The following is an 18,868-nucleotide window of genomic DNA, read 5'->3' on the forward strand; positions in this document are numbered from 1 at the left end:
TTGGATGATGAATGATTTTTATATCAATGTGTAAGGTCAAACAAAACTGATCACAAGCACATTTACGTCGGTGAAATCAATCAATGCAAGCAAACCCTGCTTTCTAAACTTATTTTCAAGTACTGTGCAGGATAGAATAAAATACATGTGGGATATGGTCCCGATGGCACAGCACTGACACCTGCTGGTCCCCTAAAATATTAAAAACAGAGAGAAAGGATCCGACTTTGCGTTGATAATTCTGAGTCTGTGTATTCACTTCCTGTCCTTACAGACGTTTGTGTTTTCTAATGATCTGGTCTGTCCACTTTGAAGCTCATGGTGACAACGTCCTCGATCCCAGCTTGCAGCTCATCATGCTCCTGCACGGCGGAGACTCCTTTAGGGGTCCCGGTCAGGATGAGATCCCCCTCCTCTAGAGTGATAAAGTCGCTGATGTAGCTGATCAGATAGGGAATAGAAAAAATCATCTGGGAGGTGCAGCCGCTCTGTTTCAGCTGGTCGTTCACTTTCAGCCACAGCTTGACGCTCCCTGGGTCAGGGATGCGCTCTTTGGGGATGAACTCACTGACAGGGCAAGAGGTGTTGAAAGCTTTGGCCAGGGTCCAGGGCAAACCCTTTGACTTGCACTCGTCTTGGATGTCCCGGGCTGTCATGTCCAAGCACAAAGCGTAGCCTGCAACATGCTCCATGGCGGCAGACTGAGGGATGGCTGTGCCCCCTTTCCCGATGACTACTCCCAGCTCCACCTCATGGTGCAGGTTGCTGGAGTACAAGGGCACCAGGATAGGGGACCCCTCTCTGACATAAGCTGAAGGTGGCTTCAAAAACAGGACGGGCTCTGTCGGAATCGCATTTTTCAGCTCTTTTGCGTGGTCGGCGTAGTTTCTCCCAACACATATTATCTTCCTTCCCCATTCCCAAAATCGAGAGATATTTCGCGTTGACATTGTGGAGGAAAGTGGAAGTTTCAGCCGCTTTGAGGCGGTCGGCTGCAGTTAAAACAAACTTCGACCGACTGTCAATGAAGCCTAAACATTAACCTACGGTAACCTGGAGGGGACACACGGAGGAAGACATTCTCAATTCAATGCTTTCAAAGCAACCTATTTGAATAATTTATACTGTGAATGGTTAAAATAAACCGCCACAAATTGATTTTATTGTAGTTCTGTGTTTCTGGTGCTCTAAAAATGTGAGAACCGGTGAGAACACATTGTGTTTTACTCACATCTTTGGGTGATTACCGGTAATTACTCTGGATCCATTACTCCACACTCGTTTGGTCGAGTCTTGGAGGTCAAAGTTGAAGAGGGGGTGGATGCGGAAGTGAAACAGAACCAAACTTTTCTGGTTTACACCACGAATGTGATGATAAGGCTCTAGCTGCTGTTGTTATGTTATTCAAGTCACTAGTGGGGAGTGCCTGCACTCTACTTGGAGCTGCTACAGCCTTCAAATTCGGTACGTGCACTCGATTTTCATCAGCATACAAACATCTAACTAACATGTTAGCGTGTAGAGCTGAACGAACATTAAAAAGCGAACATATGTGGAGTCTTGAGAGCAGAGCTGTCACATAAACATAGTTGGCTTGTGTTGGAGAACGTCTGCACCTTGTTACATAATCTCCTCCATGACAGTCCTTAAAGATCACTGCTTATTCAGTTGACTGACAGGTTATAATCTATCTTTTAAGGTAACATTGAAACTAACCTTGTTTACTTTATGTTAAAATCGTATTACCAAAGATGTACCAGGCAGTACCTGACCAGCCAATGGCTACTGCTAATATATATTTTGCTTTGTTTCATTATTCATTATTGAATACGTCCAAAATACTTAGTTATGCTACACTGCAAACACATTTTACATATTAATAATTAAAGATACTATATGCTATATACATTATTCTTCATGTATCTGTCCTTAGTTCTGTCCTTGTGCTGCTACAACAACTAGTTTTTCCTTTCAAACACACCTTGTCTTTTGTTATCGTACTGTAAAACACCTTCAGTTTCCTGGTGCTGCTGGTTGCAGAAGATACACATTTGATTCATAGTAGTCAATGGTAATACTAGGCCTGAGAGCCATATTTTATTGTGCTGTGAAGAAGACGTTTTTCATTATCACTGTTCTTGTCAAATTTGGTCTGCACCTGCTTTTTGTGAAGTGTCATCAGATAACATTTGTTATCAAATGGCACTTTACAAATAATTAATTAATGGGAATGGTTACCGCCATATCAAGATTTTTACACAATATCAAAGGTAAACAATGGGCTGTCCTCATATCACCCTGTCTGACATTTCTCTCTGTCAAATATTAAGCACCCTTGGAAGTCAAGGCCCAGGCAGCAGCTCTCCTTCACAGCGCAGTGAGGAAATCTTCTCTGGTAGAACAAGCAAATATGAAGGTTGAACTTCTCCCAGCTCTCTCTGACAACTACATGTACCTCCTGATTGATGTGGACTCCAAGGAAGCAGCTATTGTTGACCCTGTGGAACCCATAAAGGTGTGTGCATTATATGATTCAACTTTTAAGCAATCCTCCTCTTTGTATACTGTATGGGTTTGTGTCAACTAGCTACTTCAATGCATGAGCAGACAGTTTACTTCATCACATTTTGCAAAAGAAAAACATTTGAAAATGAACACATTCTTTATCCACAAGTGTTGTCCTTTCATTTCCAACATTTCACAATACATACAGAGGTATTACCTTTTATGGGTAGTTATTAAGGTGTAATAACTTGGAAACATTTCTGGATTAAAGGAGAGATTTTTAATCTCCAGCAGTTTATGTTGCCCCCTCATTTGATGCTGTTTTATAGATTCAATAAAGTTAGTCTAAAGAGTAGATAGATTTAACCCCACCATGATCAGCTGCGACTTCAGTGTTATTGAATCACTTAAATCCCAAATTGTAATTATTTGGTATAAAACAATGATTTTGATTATGCATCTATTTTTTTGGAGACATTGATGCATATTTTGTGATTTTTGTGTGTGTGATATTTTACTTTGGTACGATTCTTATGCAGGATAGAGCATTTTTGTATTTCTGCATTTATACATAAGAAAAGGGACTCTAGACTTCTTCCAAACCTGACTCTCTTATTCTGTGTAATTACTGGGTTATACCATAAACATTTATATCTTATACCTTATTGTATCTGTCTATACGTCAAAAACAGCACAAGCTTTCTGAGCTCTTTGTCCTACACCGTCACTCAAAAGCAGAACACATACAAATGGGAGAAAAGAGTAGAGAAGCGAATTCTAATGGATATTCTGCTGTTTATTGATCATGTTTTTCTAAGTGATGTCCTGTTTTTAATTTTTTTTAAAGACTGATCATTTAAGTATTTCTTCTCTGCCTTCAAACAGGTTGTGGAAGCTGTCAGAAAGCATGGCGTAAAACTCACAACAGTCTTGACCACTCATCACCACTGGTAGGCTACAAGCTAACTAACTATCATTCGCACACAATACTAAATACAGGAGAGCATTCTCAAAACACTAAAGTTGATTAAGTTAAAAAGCCAACATGCTAAGAAAAAGTTAGACATCCATGAAAGTAAGTATTGACGACACACTGATCACTTTCTCTCCACAGGGATCATGCTGGGGGAAATGAAAAGATGGTGAAGCTAATGCCAGGACTGCGAGTTTACGGAGGAGATGATAGAGTTCCTGCCATTACAAAGAAAGTGAATCATTCCCACAACTTCAAAGTAAGATGAGCAAACTGCTTTTCAATCTGAATGTAGCCCCCAAAAGACTGACGTATACTCACTACTCTCATCCCTTTTCAGATTGGATCACTTAATGTCAAATGCCTTTTCACGCCGTGTCACACAACTGGACACATCTGCTATTATGTGACCAAAGAGAGCAGCACCGAGCCACCGGCTGTCTTCACAGGTATGTCTGTCAGATAAGCCTCAACAGCACACACATCATTGTTGACGCAGGTCATTGTTGGAAGTCAGCCCTGTGTCATACCTGATGACCGAATGCTCTTTCATTTCAATGCAGGAGACACATTGTTCGTGGCTGGCTGTGGTAAATTCTTCGAGGGAACAGCAGAGCAGATGTACAGAGCCTTGATAGAAATTCTGGGCCACCTGCCGCCGGAAACGGTAGATAAACTGTTCTGACTCCATTTGTCATAGGAATGAATACTTTGAAAATCTTGGGAGATTTAAATCCTTCTTTATAAAGATCTGATTAACATAATTTTGCTATAATTTCCATTGTGAATGTAGCATTTAGATTATTTACACTTATTGCTGGAGTGCCAAACTTTTGCAAGAAGTCAGGTTCATTAAGCCCTTTCCAAAGAGACAGACACAGGCCTGACAAAGCCTTTAACTGCCAGGTTAATTTCTATGTGTTTTGCAATAAACTAGATTACAAAATCCAGTATCTGCAGCAACAAGCCTCTGTGGTTAGATGTTTCATATTATCAGCAATGATTAAATTTGCCAGACGAAGAGTAGAACAACTATTTTAAGAAAGTATTTCAAGAAGAGTTGATGCAAGCTGGTGCACACAGTTAAAAGAAAACCCATCAGGAAGGAATAATTACAGGAACTAGAGGGTGTGAGGCTCATGAACTGTGCCCCCTCAGCTGTCCTCTGCCCTTTATCCTAACATGTCACTTACTTTTAACAACTGTATTTGTAATTATTAATCTATTTTATTGTATGATTTTAGTTTTTTAATATTGGTTTTTAGGTTATTTGTTATCTTTTTATTTTCTCTTTAATGCCAGACCTGGGAAACAGTTTTCGTTCTGTCGTGTTTTTTACATGACATGACAATAAATGAATCTGAATCTGAATCTGAAAGCAGTGTTTGATGGTGCAGACACATCTTCATTTACTTAGTTTTTATAATTTATATCAATTTCAAAAGAAGGAAGCAAAAGTTCAAAAGACTGACTCACCTCTGTGTGTTTGTGTTTTAGCGTGTTTATTGTGGTCATGAGTACACCATCAGCAATCTGAAGTTTGCTCGTCATGTGGAACCAGACAACGAGGTCATTCAGGAGAAGCTAGCATGGGCAAAGGTATCTGACCGGCCTATTCTACTGAAACGATAATTTCCTCAGTCAGCTGATTCAATATCTCCTCCTGGGTGAATAATAATCTCTTTTGTGTATGTTTGTTTTCCAGGAGAAGTGCAGCAATGGAGAGCCCACAATCCCATCCACTTTGGAAGCTGAATTCACATTTAACCCCTTCATGAGAGTAAAGTATGTAAAGATAACTCAAGGCCACTTGTTTTAGACAGCTGCATCCTGAAATGTTTGTTGCAAATCTAAACACGTTTGTGTTTGTGTCATATTTGATTTAGAGAAAAGTCTGTGCAGGACCATGTGAAGCAGACAGACCCAGCTGAAACCATGAGAAGCCTCCGGAAAGAAAAAGATGGCTTCCGTGTGCCCAAGGAGTGATGTCCTGTGCGCACATGCTAACTTCTCCTTAAAATTCTTACAATACTGCAATTTGACTAAAGTATACCACAGCAATTCATCTTCAAAGCCACATGAAACTGATCTAATACAACCAATCTCAGTGAAATCATGCACATTTCATTATCATTATCAGCGGCTATCAGCTTGACACAATTTTAGTTTCATTCTGTTTGTTTGAGCATTGCTGGTGTGATAGTTTTAAGGAATATTTGGCCATTATTTGAACGCTTTAAATGGGAAATAAAATAGTTTTTTGTGTAAATAGAATTTTTAGAGTCTTAGTTTCATGTTGTAATATATTGAAGTGCAAACTACTATTTCAAGAAGCGTTCAGATAAAAAACAAAACATGACAGGGAGTGGATGATAAAAGGATGTTTGAGTACGTGTAAAATATCTGTAAATGGATAAATTAATTTCTTTAAAAATTTGAATCGATGTTTTCTTCTGACTTTGAATGCTCCCTTATGAATTTCTATTACTATTTTCATGAAATACATTTTTCTTGATAGTTTTTCTTTTATTATAAGATGCAAATAACAATGATTTCATCATTCTTACAAAAGCAACCTGTGCACAAATTACTGTGTACCTATCAATTTGTCAGCATTGAATGAAGACACCGTAAGTTATTCTTCCATGTACAGTACAACCTTACAAGACAACTGCATGATGTTTGGAGAAGCAATGAGCATGTACTTTAAGTCAGTAAAAATAAAGGTAAAGGCACTCATGGCAATGGTCGCAGGTGTTCTATTCTCACATACTGTACATTATAAATGACTCAATAAGCATTAACATAAACTCAGATTTTTTATGTTGATGGAAAAGAACTGCTCAAGATATATTACTAAACTTAGTATAAGGTCTAAAAAATCTAATCACACTGTACGCATGACATTGATATAAAAAGGCAGAAGTGGAAATATCTTTGCAGGGGACACCATACATTATTGTTCTTAATACCAATAATGTATGGTGTCCTTCAACTATTTTATACAATATTGTGCACAAAATTTATATTAATGCATTGCATGTTTTTTATGAATGCATGTTTTGTGCACAAATATTTGTCAATAAAAAAGGATGTGATGAGTATTTAAAAAATGCACTTTAATGAAGTACTTCAATAACTAATCATACAATGTAAACAAAGTAGTATTTGTATTAAACCATATTTAATTTCATTGATGTTTAAATGTTATTGTTATCACATGTACACAGCTTTCAAATAACCTTATTTGAACCATACAAAAAACACACTATTGATCAAATTATGGCAAAAGTACGGTGGCCCTGAAGGACAAAACAAATTTACAAAGGAGGAAACACTTTTACAAAGTTGGAGAAAAATTTACATTTTGGAAAACAAATTTTACCTTTAAGAAAACAAAATTACAAAATCAAAACACTTACCAAGGTCAAAACAAATTTACAAAACCAAAAAACACTTTAACAAGCGGGGAGACAATTTTACAAATGGCGGAACACTTTTACCATTTATGAAACAAATTAACATTTCATTTTTACGGAAAGGGAATGTACCAAATATCGGGAGTGATCCAGGAGTGATCGAGTGAGGGGTCATTTAGTTTGTTTGGATGGAGAGAAACCAAACGGAGCGGCGTTTGGTACTGGTACTCCGTTTGGTACTGGTACTCCGTTTGGTACTGGGTCACTTCCGTTGTTTGGTACATTCCCTTTCCGTTAAAAATTAATGTAAATTAGTTTCAGGAATGGTAAAAATGTTCCATCGTTTGTAAAATTGTCTCACCGCTTGTAAAAGTGTTTTTTTGATTTGGAAATTTGTTTTCTTAAATGTAAATTTGTTTTAGCCTTGGTAAAAGTGTTTTGCTAATGTTATTTTGTTTTATAAAATGTAAAAATGTTTTCTGATATGTAAATTTGTCTCCAACTTTGGAAAATTGTTTCATCTTTTGTAAATTTATTTTGCCCTTCAGGACCACCGTGAAAAAGTCATTGGAACTCAGACTACGACACAGATAACATAACTTATGAAAACTTCTTTACAAACAAAGTCATAAATACATTTGGGACAAGCTTTCTGTGTCCATTTAAACATCCCAGACTGCTGTGCAGAGACTGCGTTGAATTTTTCCGTGCTCGATTAAACTGTCTGAGCTCTGACACGTTAGCTCGAAGATGTCGCGATAACTTTCTAGTCCTGATGCAGAAATGTAGAATAAAAAGAATCAGGGCATCATAGCCGCACAATGATAAAACAACTTGATCGAAATAAATACATCTGAGGTAACTGTTTGTTTTGTATCTACCTTTAATATTTTGAAGCTGCAGAAAGTGTAAACTGGACTCAAATGTAGTTTTATGCTGCTAAAAGGAATATCTACTCTTTAATTTCTGACTAATTCAGTGATTTCCATTATCAGGGCTGCAACAGCAGAGGAAGGTGTCGATTTAGGTAATGTTTACTAATTAAACTTCCATACGTGTCGGCCACACGCGCATGCGTGTGCAGGTGCCATGAAGGTAAAGGTGATCTCAATCCTGGAGGACAACTACATGTACCTGGTGATCGATGAGCAGAGTAAACAAGCAGTAGCTGTGGACCCTGCTGTACCACACCGGGTATTAATAAAATATTTGATACAGTCTATGGTATGAATCCTGTATGGTGTGGGGGATGCAAAGACTAACTGAGATTTTTGTCGGATCTTTTTAAAATTTCTCATGTAAATAAAGTGAAATAAAACTTTATACTGCGTGGTGCAGATGTAATTATTGGTTAATAAGCGTTATTAATGAATACATATTTTATTATTTTTTATTACCTTATTCATAAAGCTCACACTTTCTCTACACTTTTGTCACTTTATTTAAAGTAATGATTTTCCTTCTTGTTTAACTTTGCACTTTGCTGTTTTCATAGGCATATACTTCATTTAAAAAAAGTAAAATATTATTATTTTGATATTATTACTTTTTAGAAAGGATTAACGAGATTAAAAGTCATTCATATTAACAGGCACTGAATAGAGAAATAAATTAGGTTAAATAAATAACAAAACAAGTGAAGAATTAAAAATGTAAGCATTGTTTAGAAGAATCAATGTTAGATAAACCACAACAAAATGAGTAGTGACAATAAAATAATATAAATTATTTCAAGTTTGTTTTAATATTCTAATTACTTTCTTCATTAGATTTTAGCTGCTTAAACTGTAAGAGAACTGGGCCATATTTAAGAATTCCTCCTTTGCTTTGTCCAGCAGATATTGATATTCAGTTAATTATTATGTACACAGAAAAAAAGAGACAAGAAATGCTTGTTCTTTTTCCTGAAAAAATATCTTCATAACATCTCATAAATCTGTTATAAATAGTTGCTCATTATTTTCCTGACAGCTCCTAGAAATTGTGAAGAGAGAGGGCTTGTCTCTGACTGCTGTTCTCACCACTCATCATCACTGGTACGACTATTAGGTCGGGGGGGGGGGGGGGTTAGCCATTAGCTACAATTACCCTGAATTTCCCACTTACCTAATGGTCAACTAATCATGTTTTTGCCAATCAGGGATCATGCTCGGGGGAATGAGGCTCTGCTGAAGGAGCTTCCCAAGCTGAGGGTTTACGGAGGAGACGATCGGATTGGGGGCCTGACTGATAAAGTCACCAATGACCAGGAACTGAAGGTGCACACAAGACATCAGGAGGTTTCACCTGAGCAGTCCTACAGTTATTACATAAATACACATCTTCTTCTTGTCTCTGCTTTGTTGTATTTTGATAACATGTTCTCTCTATCCTTCAGTTCAGCTCCATCAATGTGCGGTGCCTGTTTACCCCCTGCCATACCTCCGGTCACATGTGCTACTTTGTGTGGGAAGATGAGTGCACTGACGCCCCTGCTGTGTTTACAGGTGTTTATCTTTGTACACTTAAACAGCTGAGGTTGGAACCTGAGGAGTACACTCTACACACAGATCAAACAAACATGTAATTCTGCCTCAATTGTAAATACAAGTTCTGTTCTTTTACTGTTGATATGAATCATTGTTGACAAAAACATTGTTCCATTGTTCTTATTGTGTTCAGCAGCAGAGACTGATCACTGTGTGCCCTTGTCCTCTCTTTTGGTTGTTAGGGGACACATTGTTCATCGGTGGATGTGGGCGGTTTCTGGAGGGTACAGCCGAACAAATGTACCACAATCTCACCCAGGTTCTAGGCACCCTGCCTCAAGACACGGTCAGTGGGAAATCAAAGATATTTGTCACAGTTCTGTGCCTCCCTCACAGGGTTAACAACGGCTAACATGACCTCAGATAAGAACTGCGACAAGACTGAGTCACACTGATGACTCAACACTCACACAATGAAGGGATTGAGTATAGTGTGGCTTTCCCTCTTTCTCTTCATTGTAAAAAGAAACATCCTGAAAGTGACACAAAGCCCAGAATGTACAAGTCACTCAAACTCTACTGCTCTGTGCGTGTTGGATTTTTTTATGTGTTAAATTATGTTTTGTTGATCTGCAGAAGGTGTTCTGTGGACATGAGTACACCATAAAGAACCTGAAGTTTGCCATGATGGTGGAGCCAGAGAATGAAAAAGTCAAAGAGATGTTGAGCTGGGCCAGGGTGAGCAACTAAAATTGATTAAAATAATAACACTCCTTTCCTTTATTAGTAATATCACTTGTCATGTTTTTCTCATAAATAAACAAACAATAATAAAGATAATAGTCATAATTACTTAAATTAAAGAGCACTTTTTAGAAAAATAGGTTACAAAGTTTTAACATGGGCAGCAAATTAAACAGGCTGATCATAAAATCACGCAAGGGAAGATCAAGAAATAAAACCTATTTTAAAAGACTTCAAATTTAAAAAGAACTCTATTAGTATTAAAATATTTTTAAATATTTTTTACAGGTAAAATCAGGAAAGGTTTTGATGAAAGTTTGTCTCAAGAAGGGATTTAGAAGAGATCACTGTCTCAGTAGACCCGATCTCCTCGAGCAGATCATTCCAGAGTTCTGGACCCCTCACTGTGAATGCTCTGTCCTGTTTAGTTTTCATTTCATTTTCAAAATTAGCTTTCAACATTCTTACATTTTATGCTTTATTTTGATCCCAAACCTACTCACCTCTTCTGAAGACAGAATACATCAACACCAGATTAGCGTACCTTGTCAAAATTAGTTACCCAGTAAAATCATTTTTTACATGCAGTATTATACCATTGTAACTATATATACTATATACCATTTTCAAAAGTAGAGGGAATACGGGAGTTTACTTAATAGTAATTGGACAACAATGGAGCTATACATTACAGGTTAATTGACACATTCAGGATTTGACTCCACAGTCAGTATAGTAAATACATATATTTATGGTTTGATCTTAGAATATGATGAAAAATAAAATGTAGCATATGTCGTCTTTTACTCTAAATACATATGATTCATTTATTCTCTGAGTTTCCTGTTTCTGTGTCGGCAGGCAAGAGACGACGATGACAAACCAACAGTGCCATCTAGCCTTATGGACGAGTTTGAATACAACCCTTTTCTTCGCCTCTCGTGAGTTTGGATATTTTTAGGTTAAGCCATATGAAACATTTATCCTGCCGTTAGATTAATCACTACATTTTTGTGTTTTTATCATTTCGATTGTCTACACTTTATTTCTAACCCTCTTTCTTTACTGTAGGGAGGAAGCGGTACAAAAGTTCACAGGGAAGACCGACCCCATAGAGGTGCTGAGGGTCCTGAGGAAGGAGAAGGATAAATTTAAGAAGCCTAAGGAAAGACTTCCTCCACATGCCATGTTGGCTTTGGAATGGGGGCTCCTCAGACCTTGAGATCCAGATTCAGAGCTCTGACTTCTCATCTATAGTTGGATGACTGCATGCAGCAAAACACAAGACAGCAGTGGGAGGTGTTTGTTACTTTAACCCTAGATTTAATTTACACCACTGGGGGTCTGACAGGTGTAATATCATTAAACAATGTATGCACAAAGAGGTTAATGTAAAGCTGCTTTCATAAAACATTTCTTTCACTTGATTCATTTAAAGGCTGGTCACCCAATCTGGTATGCAAAAACCTAACACCAGGTAGTGTTTGTTATTAATACCAACTTTCAGTGAAGGCAGCTGCTGACATTTACATGTTTGTTTCAAATATTTGTTGCTTCAAAAATTGATTTAGGGATAAAAAAAACAACAACTGTTATTTATGTTGATTGTGTATCAGAATGTTATCTTTCCTTCTTATTCCATTTTTATTTTCTTCATTGAAGTTTAATTTCCGTCTGATAACCATGTGACTGCCACTGCGTTTTATCTGAGTTGTTGATGTCAGTTGGGACAAACTGGACATAACTTTTCCCCTCGCCTACCTTTGCAGTTGAGCGCTTCACAATGGATTCACCATAAAATGCATTTAAGGAACTGTCTAATTTAGACTGCACTTTATAGAGGAGGAGATGTTGCACAATAAGTTTGAAACAGAAGAACAAACATGCAGTGTATATTAAATGAATGTTAATTGCTGCTTTTCCTCGCCCTGCGAGAGCGTAAACTGTACATCAGAGACAACATTATTAAATAAAATACACTGTATCAGTCTGAATCAATGCTCTGTTGGATGTTTTTTTACACATTTTTGAAGAACTTAGACATCAACGGCTAGAATTAAATAATGTCTTTATTTCTTTTTATACATACATATAATCATAAGGCTAAATAAACAGGGAATGATTATACTGTGTTGGGCTTGGTGTTATTTTAGCTCATATATTAGACATGTGACAGGACCAGAAAAATGGATAACATGAAACACAATCAGCAGTATTAGTGAGAGTTATCAGATCACATACATGATAAGCCATGACCGTCCAGGCCTTACTCTGCCAGACTCAGACAACTACTGGACTGGAAGAACAGTGGTTCACAAGCTGATGAAAAACCTTCACATATTTAACTTTGTCCATGATCCTTTCCCATACTCTAAAGAGAGACAGGAACACATCCGGGCAAAATAAAACAATTAAAACAGTAAAGGCATTCGTCACCACTTCATAGCGAGTCCATTTGTCATCTTCTCCACCGTGTGGTACTGCGTGTGCAGCAGCTCTTTGGCTTTCTCCTCCCCCACACTGTGGAGCCAGGACTGGTACAGCTCGGCCACCCGAGACTCATCTTCTGGAGTCAGGGGGCGCTCTGACTTGTAGAGCTCATCCACCTTCTGAAGTAGCTCTTTTGGGTCCTGACCAGGTAACGGCTTCACTTGTCCACCGCCATTTAGACAACCTGAATATCAACAAAAAGAAAAGGACATTTCCTCATTTATAGATTGAAACGGCAAACTTTAAATCAATCAGGCAGTGCTTCTGTGGCTCCTGATATTTGTTCTTTTATGTATTAACGTAGTTATTTATGATAATTAGCTTAACACTGTGTGGAGCTGGCATGGAAGTAAAAATATTAAGGTGCTTTATAGTGTTTACTTTTTTAAGCTTTGGTGTAGATCAAATTAACATCCACATATTTCACTTTACCTGACGGACAGGCCATTACTTCCACAAAGTGGTACGGTGACTTCCCCCTCTTGAGTTTCTGCACCAGATTCTGAATGTTGCGAAAGCCGTAAGTGGAAGCAAAACACAAGAGGACTTTTCCATCTTTCTCAAGAGTCACTTCTTGAAAATCTTTATTCCTGTGGTAGAGGGGTTGATTCAAGAAACAAGTGTCAAGCAGAAAATCTTACACATCAGGTATCAGAAAGATTAGATGATGTAAAGAAGTAATTCTTCTTAGTTGCACATGCACAGCCCTTGACAGTAATGGCTTTATAATTAAGCATGATCTACATGGACAGCTATTCTGAGCTGATGTGACTTGTTTGAATGACCTGAAACTGTTCTTCAAGGAGGCAAATCTAGCTGGAACCACATATTAAGACAGAGCTCCTTAAAGCAGCCTCACCTGAGTGTCTTGTATGTGAGCTCCTTCACCTCCTCCCCAAACAGCTGCTTGGCTGCATGCATGAAAACATGATGGAGGTAACCGCCTGACCCACTGCCAGCATGGCTTAGGAACTCATCTCCACTCACACTGCTGAACCTGTGGGAAGAATAACACTTGAGTAACACATCATAATGAGAGTAAAAAAGTCATGCTCCTTGTTCCTAGAGCTTACATTGTATCAAGGGGTGCAGGCTCTACTTCACTAAGAGACACGTTTTGCTCCTCCAGCATTTTCTGAACCTCTCCTGCATGAAAATAAAAGAACAGCATGAAAGAGATGATACTTCACAATCATCCTCATAATGAGCATCATTAGAGTAGTTACCCTACCGGAGGTGATGACACAGTCCACTTCTCGAGTCTCAGCTGTATCCAGGTAGAAGTCTGACCTTGAGGCCTCAAGTTTCTTATCAAAGCAGGGCATCACAGCCACATGGTAGATCTGCTGTGGACTTATCCCCTAAGAGCAGACAAATCATAAATCTCTCTTCTTTGATAACTATCATCTGTTAAATGTGGATTAAAGTCACTTTAATATATAGAGAAATAGGTGCAGGTGTTCTGGTACCTGTTGTTCAGAAAAATAGCCTTTAACCAGTGAACCCATCATCTGCTGTGGGGATCTAGTGGTACTAATGTAAGGCAGAATAAACTCTCCATGGGTCTTCTCAGCATAGCAAATCCACCCTAAAACACACAGATGTAAACACAATGTAATCATGATGCAATTTTCATTACACCAAAGGGAGTTAAACTGACTCTTATAATCTTATGTCATTACGTTAGGTGATCCAGTGAGAATATGAGAATATCAAAAGGGTTCCTCCCTCTGCATGGATACTAACTGCACCTTAATTCTGCTTTTAGAACAGAATTTCACTCTGCGATGATGAGCAAATGTTCAATCGAGAGACATTTTTTAGGTTAAGCCATATGAAACATTTATCCTGCCGTTAGATTAATCACTACATTTTTGTGTTTTTATCATCTCAGTTGTCTACACTTTATTTCTAACCGTCTTTCTTTAATGTAGGGAGGAAGCGGTACAAAAGTTCACAGGGAAGACCGACCCCATAGAGGTGCTGAGGGTCCTGAGGAAGGAGAAGGATAAGTTTAAGAAGCCTAAGGAAAGACTTCCGCCACATGCCATGTTGGCATTTCGAATGGGGGCTCATCAGACCTTGAGATCCAGATTCAGAGCTCTGACTTCTCCTCTATAGTTGGATGACTGCAGGCAGCAAAACACAAGACAGCAGTGGGAGGTGTTTGTTACTTTAACCCTAGATTTAATTTACACCACTGGGGGTCTGACAGGTGTAATATCATTAAACAATGTATGCACAAAGAGGTTAATGTAAAGCTGCTTTCATAAAACATTTCTTTCACTTGATTCATTTAAAGGCTGGTCACCCAGTCTGGTATGCAAAAATCTAACACCAGGTAGTGTTTGTTATTAATACCAACTTTCAGTGAAGACAGCTGCTGACATTTACATGTTTGTTTCAAATATTTGTTGCTTCAAAAATTGATTTAGGGATAAAAAAACCCAACAACTGTTATTTATGTTGATTGTGTATCAGAATGTTATCTTTCCTTCTTATTCCATTTTTATTTTAGAAAAAAGTTGTAATTTCTAAAAAAAACTGAAGCTATAACCATGAAGATGACACAACATTTTTAACCTGTTTTTTGTTGCATACCTGGACAGGCTGATGTCAGCATGGGAAAACACTTGCTGTCCTGCTCCTTCCTCTGAAAACGCTCCACAAACTCCCTCTGACTCTCAAGCAGGCTGAAGGTCCGACTGAAGCTGGTATCAAACACATGATGAACCCCTGCAACAGAAACAAAAAACATCAGAAGTCAGTGCCTCTCAGTCAACCTCTTATTTTTATGTACTTTCTTAATTTGAGTTGTAAAAAGAACGGAATTATAATTTTGCACTCACCAAGGCCTTTAAAGAAAGATGTGAGCCTCCTGCCGGCCTCACTGCTACTGAGGTCATAGCGTGCTGCGAGAGAGGCTCTGGATTGTGGTGACACCGATACTATCACCACTTTCTGCTCTGCCGCATTGGCCTAAAGGTGAATGATCAAAATCACATTCAAAAAGGCATCCAAACAAGATGCAATAATCACACTTCTGAATACATATATCAGTCTCTACCTTGTTGTTGCGCAGCACTTTAAAGAGCTCCTCATGGCTCTGCTGCGTGATGAGAACGCTCTCAGCAGAGGTGATGCAGCCACTGCACGCCAAACAGTCATTCAATGTGATCTTTGCTCTTTCCAACTTCTGCTTCCCACCATCCTAAAAACACAAGAGGATTCCATCCATATCAAAGTAATAGATAGTGGTGTAATGCTTTGGATTCAATCAGGACACAGGTATCAATCAAGCCCATGTACCGACCTGGTTGACTTGGACATAGCTGCCATCATCTTCTATTTGAATTTTGGCCACAGATTTACCTTGTTTCTTCTCTACCTTAACTGGTTTGACACATTCCTGCAAAAAATAAAAAAGACCAACAAACATTGTAAAAATGTTTGTTGCAGGTGACGAGATCAGTGATCATAATGCAAATCAACATTAGTATTTCTGACACCATTCTTTACATGGTTATAATAATACTAAGTGAAAAAAGGCATTCAACTGGACATTTACATTATGGTATGTCTTACATATGCATGACTTTTCTCAAAGCGTACATGCTCTGGACACATCACTGTTTGCTTAATGAACATATTGTTTGGTCTTCCTTGTCAGTACATGGACTAAAACACTGATGCATTGTGGTTTATAAGGTCTACATGCCTTCTAACCTACATCACACAGATGAGTACATGAACTTAGTAGTAGTAATAGTCTCCTGTCCCTGAACCTTTTCTTACTGTCTGTCTGGTCAGAACTGAGATGGGGAAAAGAGCAATTAAGCTTGCAGCTTACTTACTTGGAAGGAATGACAAAGAGAGCTGAATCTAAATGAACTGGTGCTATTGAGAGATTTTAAGGTGATGTTAAACGACCTGGAGGAAGGCACATCTGGTTGCAGGTGTTCTGCACGATATACAGTACTTAACATTAATTAATTTATGTATTTATTTATTAGGGTCCCCATTAGCTTTCACATTGTGGTTGCTAGTCTTCCTGGGGTCCACACAACACAACAAAAACAAGAAAAAACAATTATTGAAAATCACATTTTATCCACAAAACAAAGATGCAATAGCAGCCAATTATAAAAATCAAGAATGAAAATGCAAAATATATCTAAGCAAATAAATGATGAGTAGCATTAAACTACAAAATAAAAGAAACAAAAACAAAATTGTCAAAAAAACATGGCACCAAAAATTAATAAAACAAATATTTTCAAAACAGTGATTACATAATAACGTCTATGAGGAATTCATCAGCACTTGAAAATCTGTTTTTGATCATTCTCATGTTGTTGGGGAGTTGATTCCAGACAGAGGAACCTCTAAAAGAACAGACTTCATCATACAGTTAGTTCTAGGACTTGGTGTTAGCAGAAAACTAGTGCTCACATGACGTGTCGTATACATGTGATTAAAACCAGAATATTTGAGTTTATCACAAAAGAACTGTGTGTTATTCCATATAACAGTTTGAATAAATGACAGAAACGTGATTTTAATTTAGCCTCCACATTTAGCCAATATAATCTTTTATGCATCTCCAGCACATTGGTGTGAAAAGAACAGTTAAGAGCCAATCTGGCAGCTCTATTTTGTACAACTTGATGTTTTTTTTAGATGTTTTTCAGCAGCACTTCAACAGATAAGCAGACAGTACTCAATGTGTGACAGAACAAGTGACTTAACAACATCTTTCATGACAGAAGGTGGAACAAATCCAGAACATTTCCTTGAAATAGCTATTCTTTTTGCCATCTTGGAGACAATACATTAAATGCTTCTTTCTGTTATGTCATGTTTGTCAGTATGGCTGCTCATTGTCAGTCAGAAACTTTCTAAACTGTGTGGCTGCTTGTCTTGGACAGGATACTCTTGAAAAACTGATTTTAAATCTCAGTCACTTGTTTTCTTCTTGATAAATAATACAATCTGCCAAAACACAGCTGCTGTATTGAGTCACCTATTCAGATCAAATGATACTGCACTGGAAAAAATACTTTTACCTTGAAATAAGCAAAAAAATCTGCCAATAGATCAAGTGAAAATTTGCTTTGTAATATTTCTTAAAATAAGACATAATATTTAGAAAACTGTGATCTTAGCAGGGAAAAATTATTTTAAGCAATATTTTACCATTATTTTAAAGCTTAGTGTCTCAGAATAAATCAGGAATATTACATTTCATGTCAACTTCTTCATTTGAGATATATTCCCCTTAATTAAGACTATCTTGTACTAATAAGATTACAAAGTTTAATTTGAGCATTTTGAGATGTAATGTCTTCTCATAGTGAGCTGGATATACTAATATTCAGTCATGTTGTTTTTTAGGATAAGCCAGCTAGGCTCAAAAGTAGGTGTTTCATTGTGTGCATGTAGCTTGAGGATGTATATTTGTATCTGATTTAGAAAAAAAAGTGCCTGAAAACTGTAATCCACCCTTAAAAAGATCAAGATTATCCGTCTCCTACAAATAAGATCTCATAAGATCAGTTTGAAAAAATGTATGAAATTTAAAATAAACCTTGTTTCTTCTAAATTACAATTGAAAACAAGATATTTTCAAGATTGTTTGACTTAAAAAGATATCTCAGATGCATTGTCTTAAAATAAGTCCCTCTATCTTGCTCAAATGTTACTTGTTTAGTAAATGTATCTTAAATCAAGTGGGACATTTTGACTAACAATGAGACAATTTCACTTGTTAAGATTTTGAGTTTTTGCAGTTTGATCCCTAAGCACAAAAAACTGATGTTACCTGCTGTTTCATCATAGTCAGATCACTGCTAACATTAGCGGAAGGCTAACAGTTTAATACGCATTTAACTTTTTTCATCTTACTGATCAGTAACTGTTTAACAAATTACTCGACATACACTTTTGTAACCGGTTTGTTCGTGTTATTAGTTTTTCGGGCTGTTTCTTCACACAGCAGCACTGACAAGATCAGATAACAGACAGAAAGCATGCTAGCTATTCCTATTTCGCAATCGGCTGTAACGTAAGTAAAGTGAATAATCAGGGTTAACTACATCTCCTGTCTATTAAATGTGTTTTTATATCGTGAAACAATAGTTTCCCTACCTGGGAGGGGGTGATAAAATCATCAAGGTCTGTCAACTGGAGTACACCGCTGAAGACAGAGGCCATAGTTACAAACTACCGTAAAGTGTGTCTTGTTTGTTTTTCTGTCGTAAATAGCTATC

General features: G+C 37.5%; 4 protein-coding genes across 6 annotated transcripts; 2 read left to right on the forward strand and 2 right to left on the reverse strand.

Moving 5' to 3' along the window:
* On the reverse strand, nucleotides 1-1,355 carry fahd1 (fumarylacetoacetate hydrolase domain containing 1). The gene is made up of 2 exons (XM_034711010.1): nucleotides 1,232-1,355; nucleotides 1-1,053 (listed from the first exon to the last, which is right to left on the reverse strand). The coding sequence occupies exon 2, from the start codon at nucleotides 948-950 to the stop codon at nucleotides 288-290; it is 663 nt and encodes a 220-aa protein (XP_034566901.1). The 5' UTR covers nucleotides 951-1,053; nucleotides 1,232-1,355; the 3' UTR covers nucleotides 1-287.
* Nucleotides 1,286-6,223, forward strand: LOC117832038 (hydroxyacylglutathione hydrolase, mitochondrial-like). Its single transcript, XM_034710995.1, has 9 exons — nucleotides 1,286-1,464; nucleotides 2,331-2,515; nucleotides 3,391-3,455; nucleotides 3,620-3,737; nucleotides 3,819-3,927; nucleotides 4,042-4,145; nucleotides 4,976-5,077; nucleotides 5,184-5,263; nucleotides 5,365-6,223. The coding sequence occupies exons 1-9, from the start codon at nucleotides 1,398-1,400 to the stop codon at nucleotides 5,462-5,464; spliced, it is 930 nt and encodes a 309-aa protein (XP_034566886.1). The 5' UTR covers nucleotides 1,286-1,397; the 3' UTR covers nucleotides 5,465-6,223.
* Nucleotides 6,224-7,632: 1,409 nt separating this feature from the next.
* LOC117832041 (hydroxyacylglutathione hydrolase-like protein) lies at nucleotides 7,633-12,107 on the forward strand. 3 transcript variants are annotated; one of them, XM_034710999.1, is made up of 9 exons: nucleotides 7,633-7,755; nucleotides 7,893-8,091; nucleotides 8,869-8,933; nucleotides 9,038-9,155; nucleotides 9,275-9,383; nucleotides 9,608-9,711; nucleotides 10,002-10,103; nucleotides 10,971-11,050; nucleotides 11,181-12,107. In XM_034710999.1, the coding sequence occupies exons 2-9, from the start codon at nucleotides 7,987-7,989 to the stop codon at nucleotides 11,329-11,331; spliced, it is 834 nt and encodes a 277-aa protein (XP_034566890.1). In that variant the 5' UTR covers nucleotides 7,633-7,755; nucleotides 7,893-7,986; the 3' UTR covers nucleotides 11,332-12,107. The 3 variants fall into 3 exon arrangements, with proteins under 3 accessions (XP_034566890.1, XP_034566891.1, XP_034566892.1); XM_034711000.1 differs by having other exon boundaries at nucleotides 7,982-8,091; XM_034711001.1 differs by lacking the exon at nucleotides 11,181-12,107 and having other exon boundaries at nucleotides 10,971-11,054.
* Nucleotides 12,108-12,160: 53 nt separating this feature from the next.
* On the reverse strand, nucleotides 12,161-18,867 carry narfl (nuclear prelamin A recognition factor-like). The gene is made up of 11 exons (XM_034710986.1): nucleotides 18,747-18,867; nucleotides 15,913-16,008; nucleotides 15,667-15,810; nucleotides 15,449-15,578; nucleotides 15,201-15,335; nucleotides 14,069-14,187; nucleotides 13,831-13,960; nucleotides 13,673-13,745; nucleotides 13,459-13,596; nucleotides 13,032-13,189; nucleotides 12,161-12,783 (listed from the first exon to the last, which is right to left on the reverse strand). Exons 1-11 carry the CDS (start codon nucleotides 18,810-18,812, stop codon nucleotides 12,542-12,544), a joined length of 1,431 nt encoding a protein of 476 aa, XP_034566877.1. The 5' UTR covers nucleotides 18,813-18,867; the 3' UTR covers nucleotides 12,161-12,541.
* Nucleotide 18,868: the final 1 nt, after the last annotated feature.

Source organism: Notolabrus celidotus, chromosome 20, assembly GCF_009762535.1.
Source record: "Notolabrus celidotus isolate fNotCel1 chromosome 20, fNotCel1.pri, whole genome shotgun sequence".
In the NCBI taxonomy this organism is placed as follows: Eukaryota; Metazoa; Chordata; class Actinopteri; order Labriformes; family Labridae; genus Notolabrus; species Notolabrus celidotus.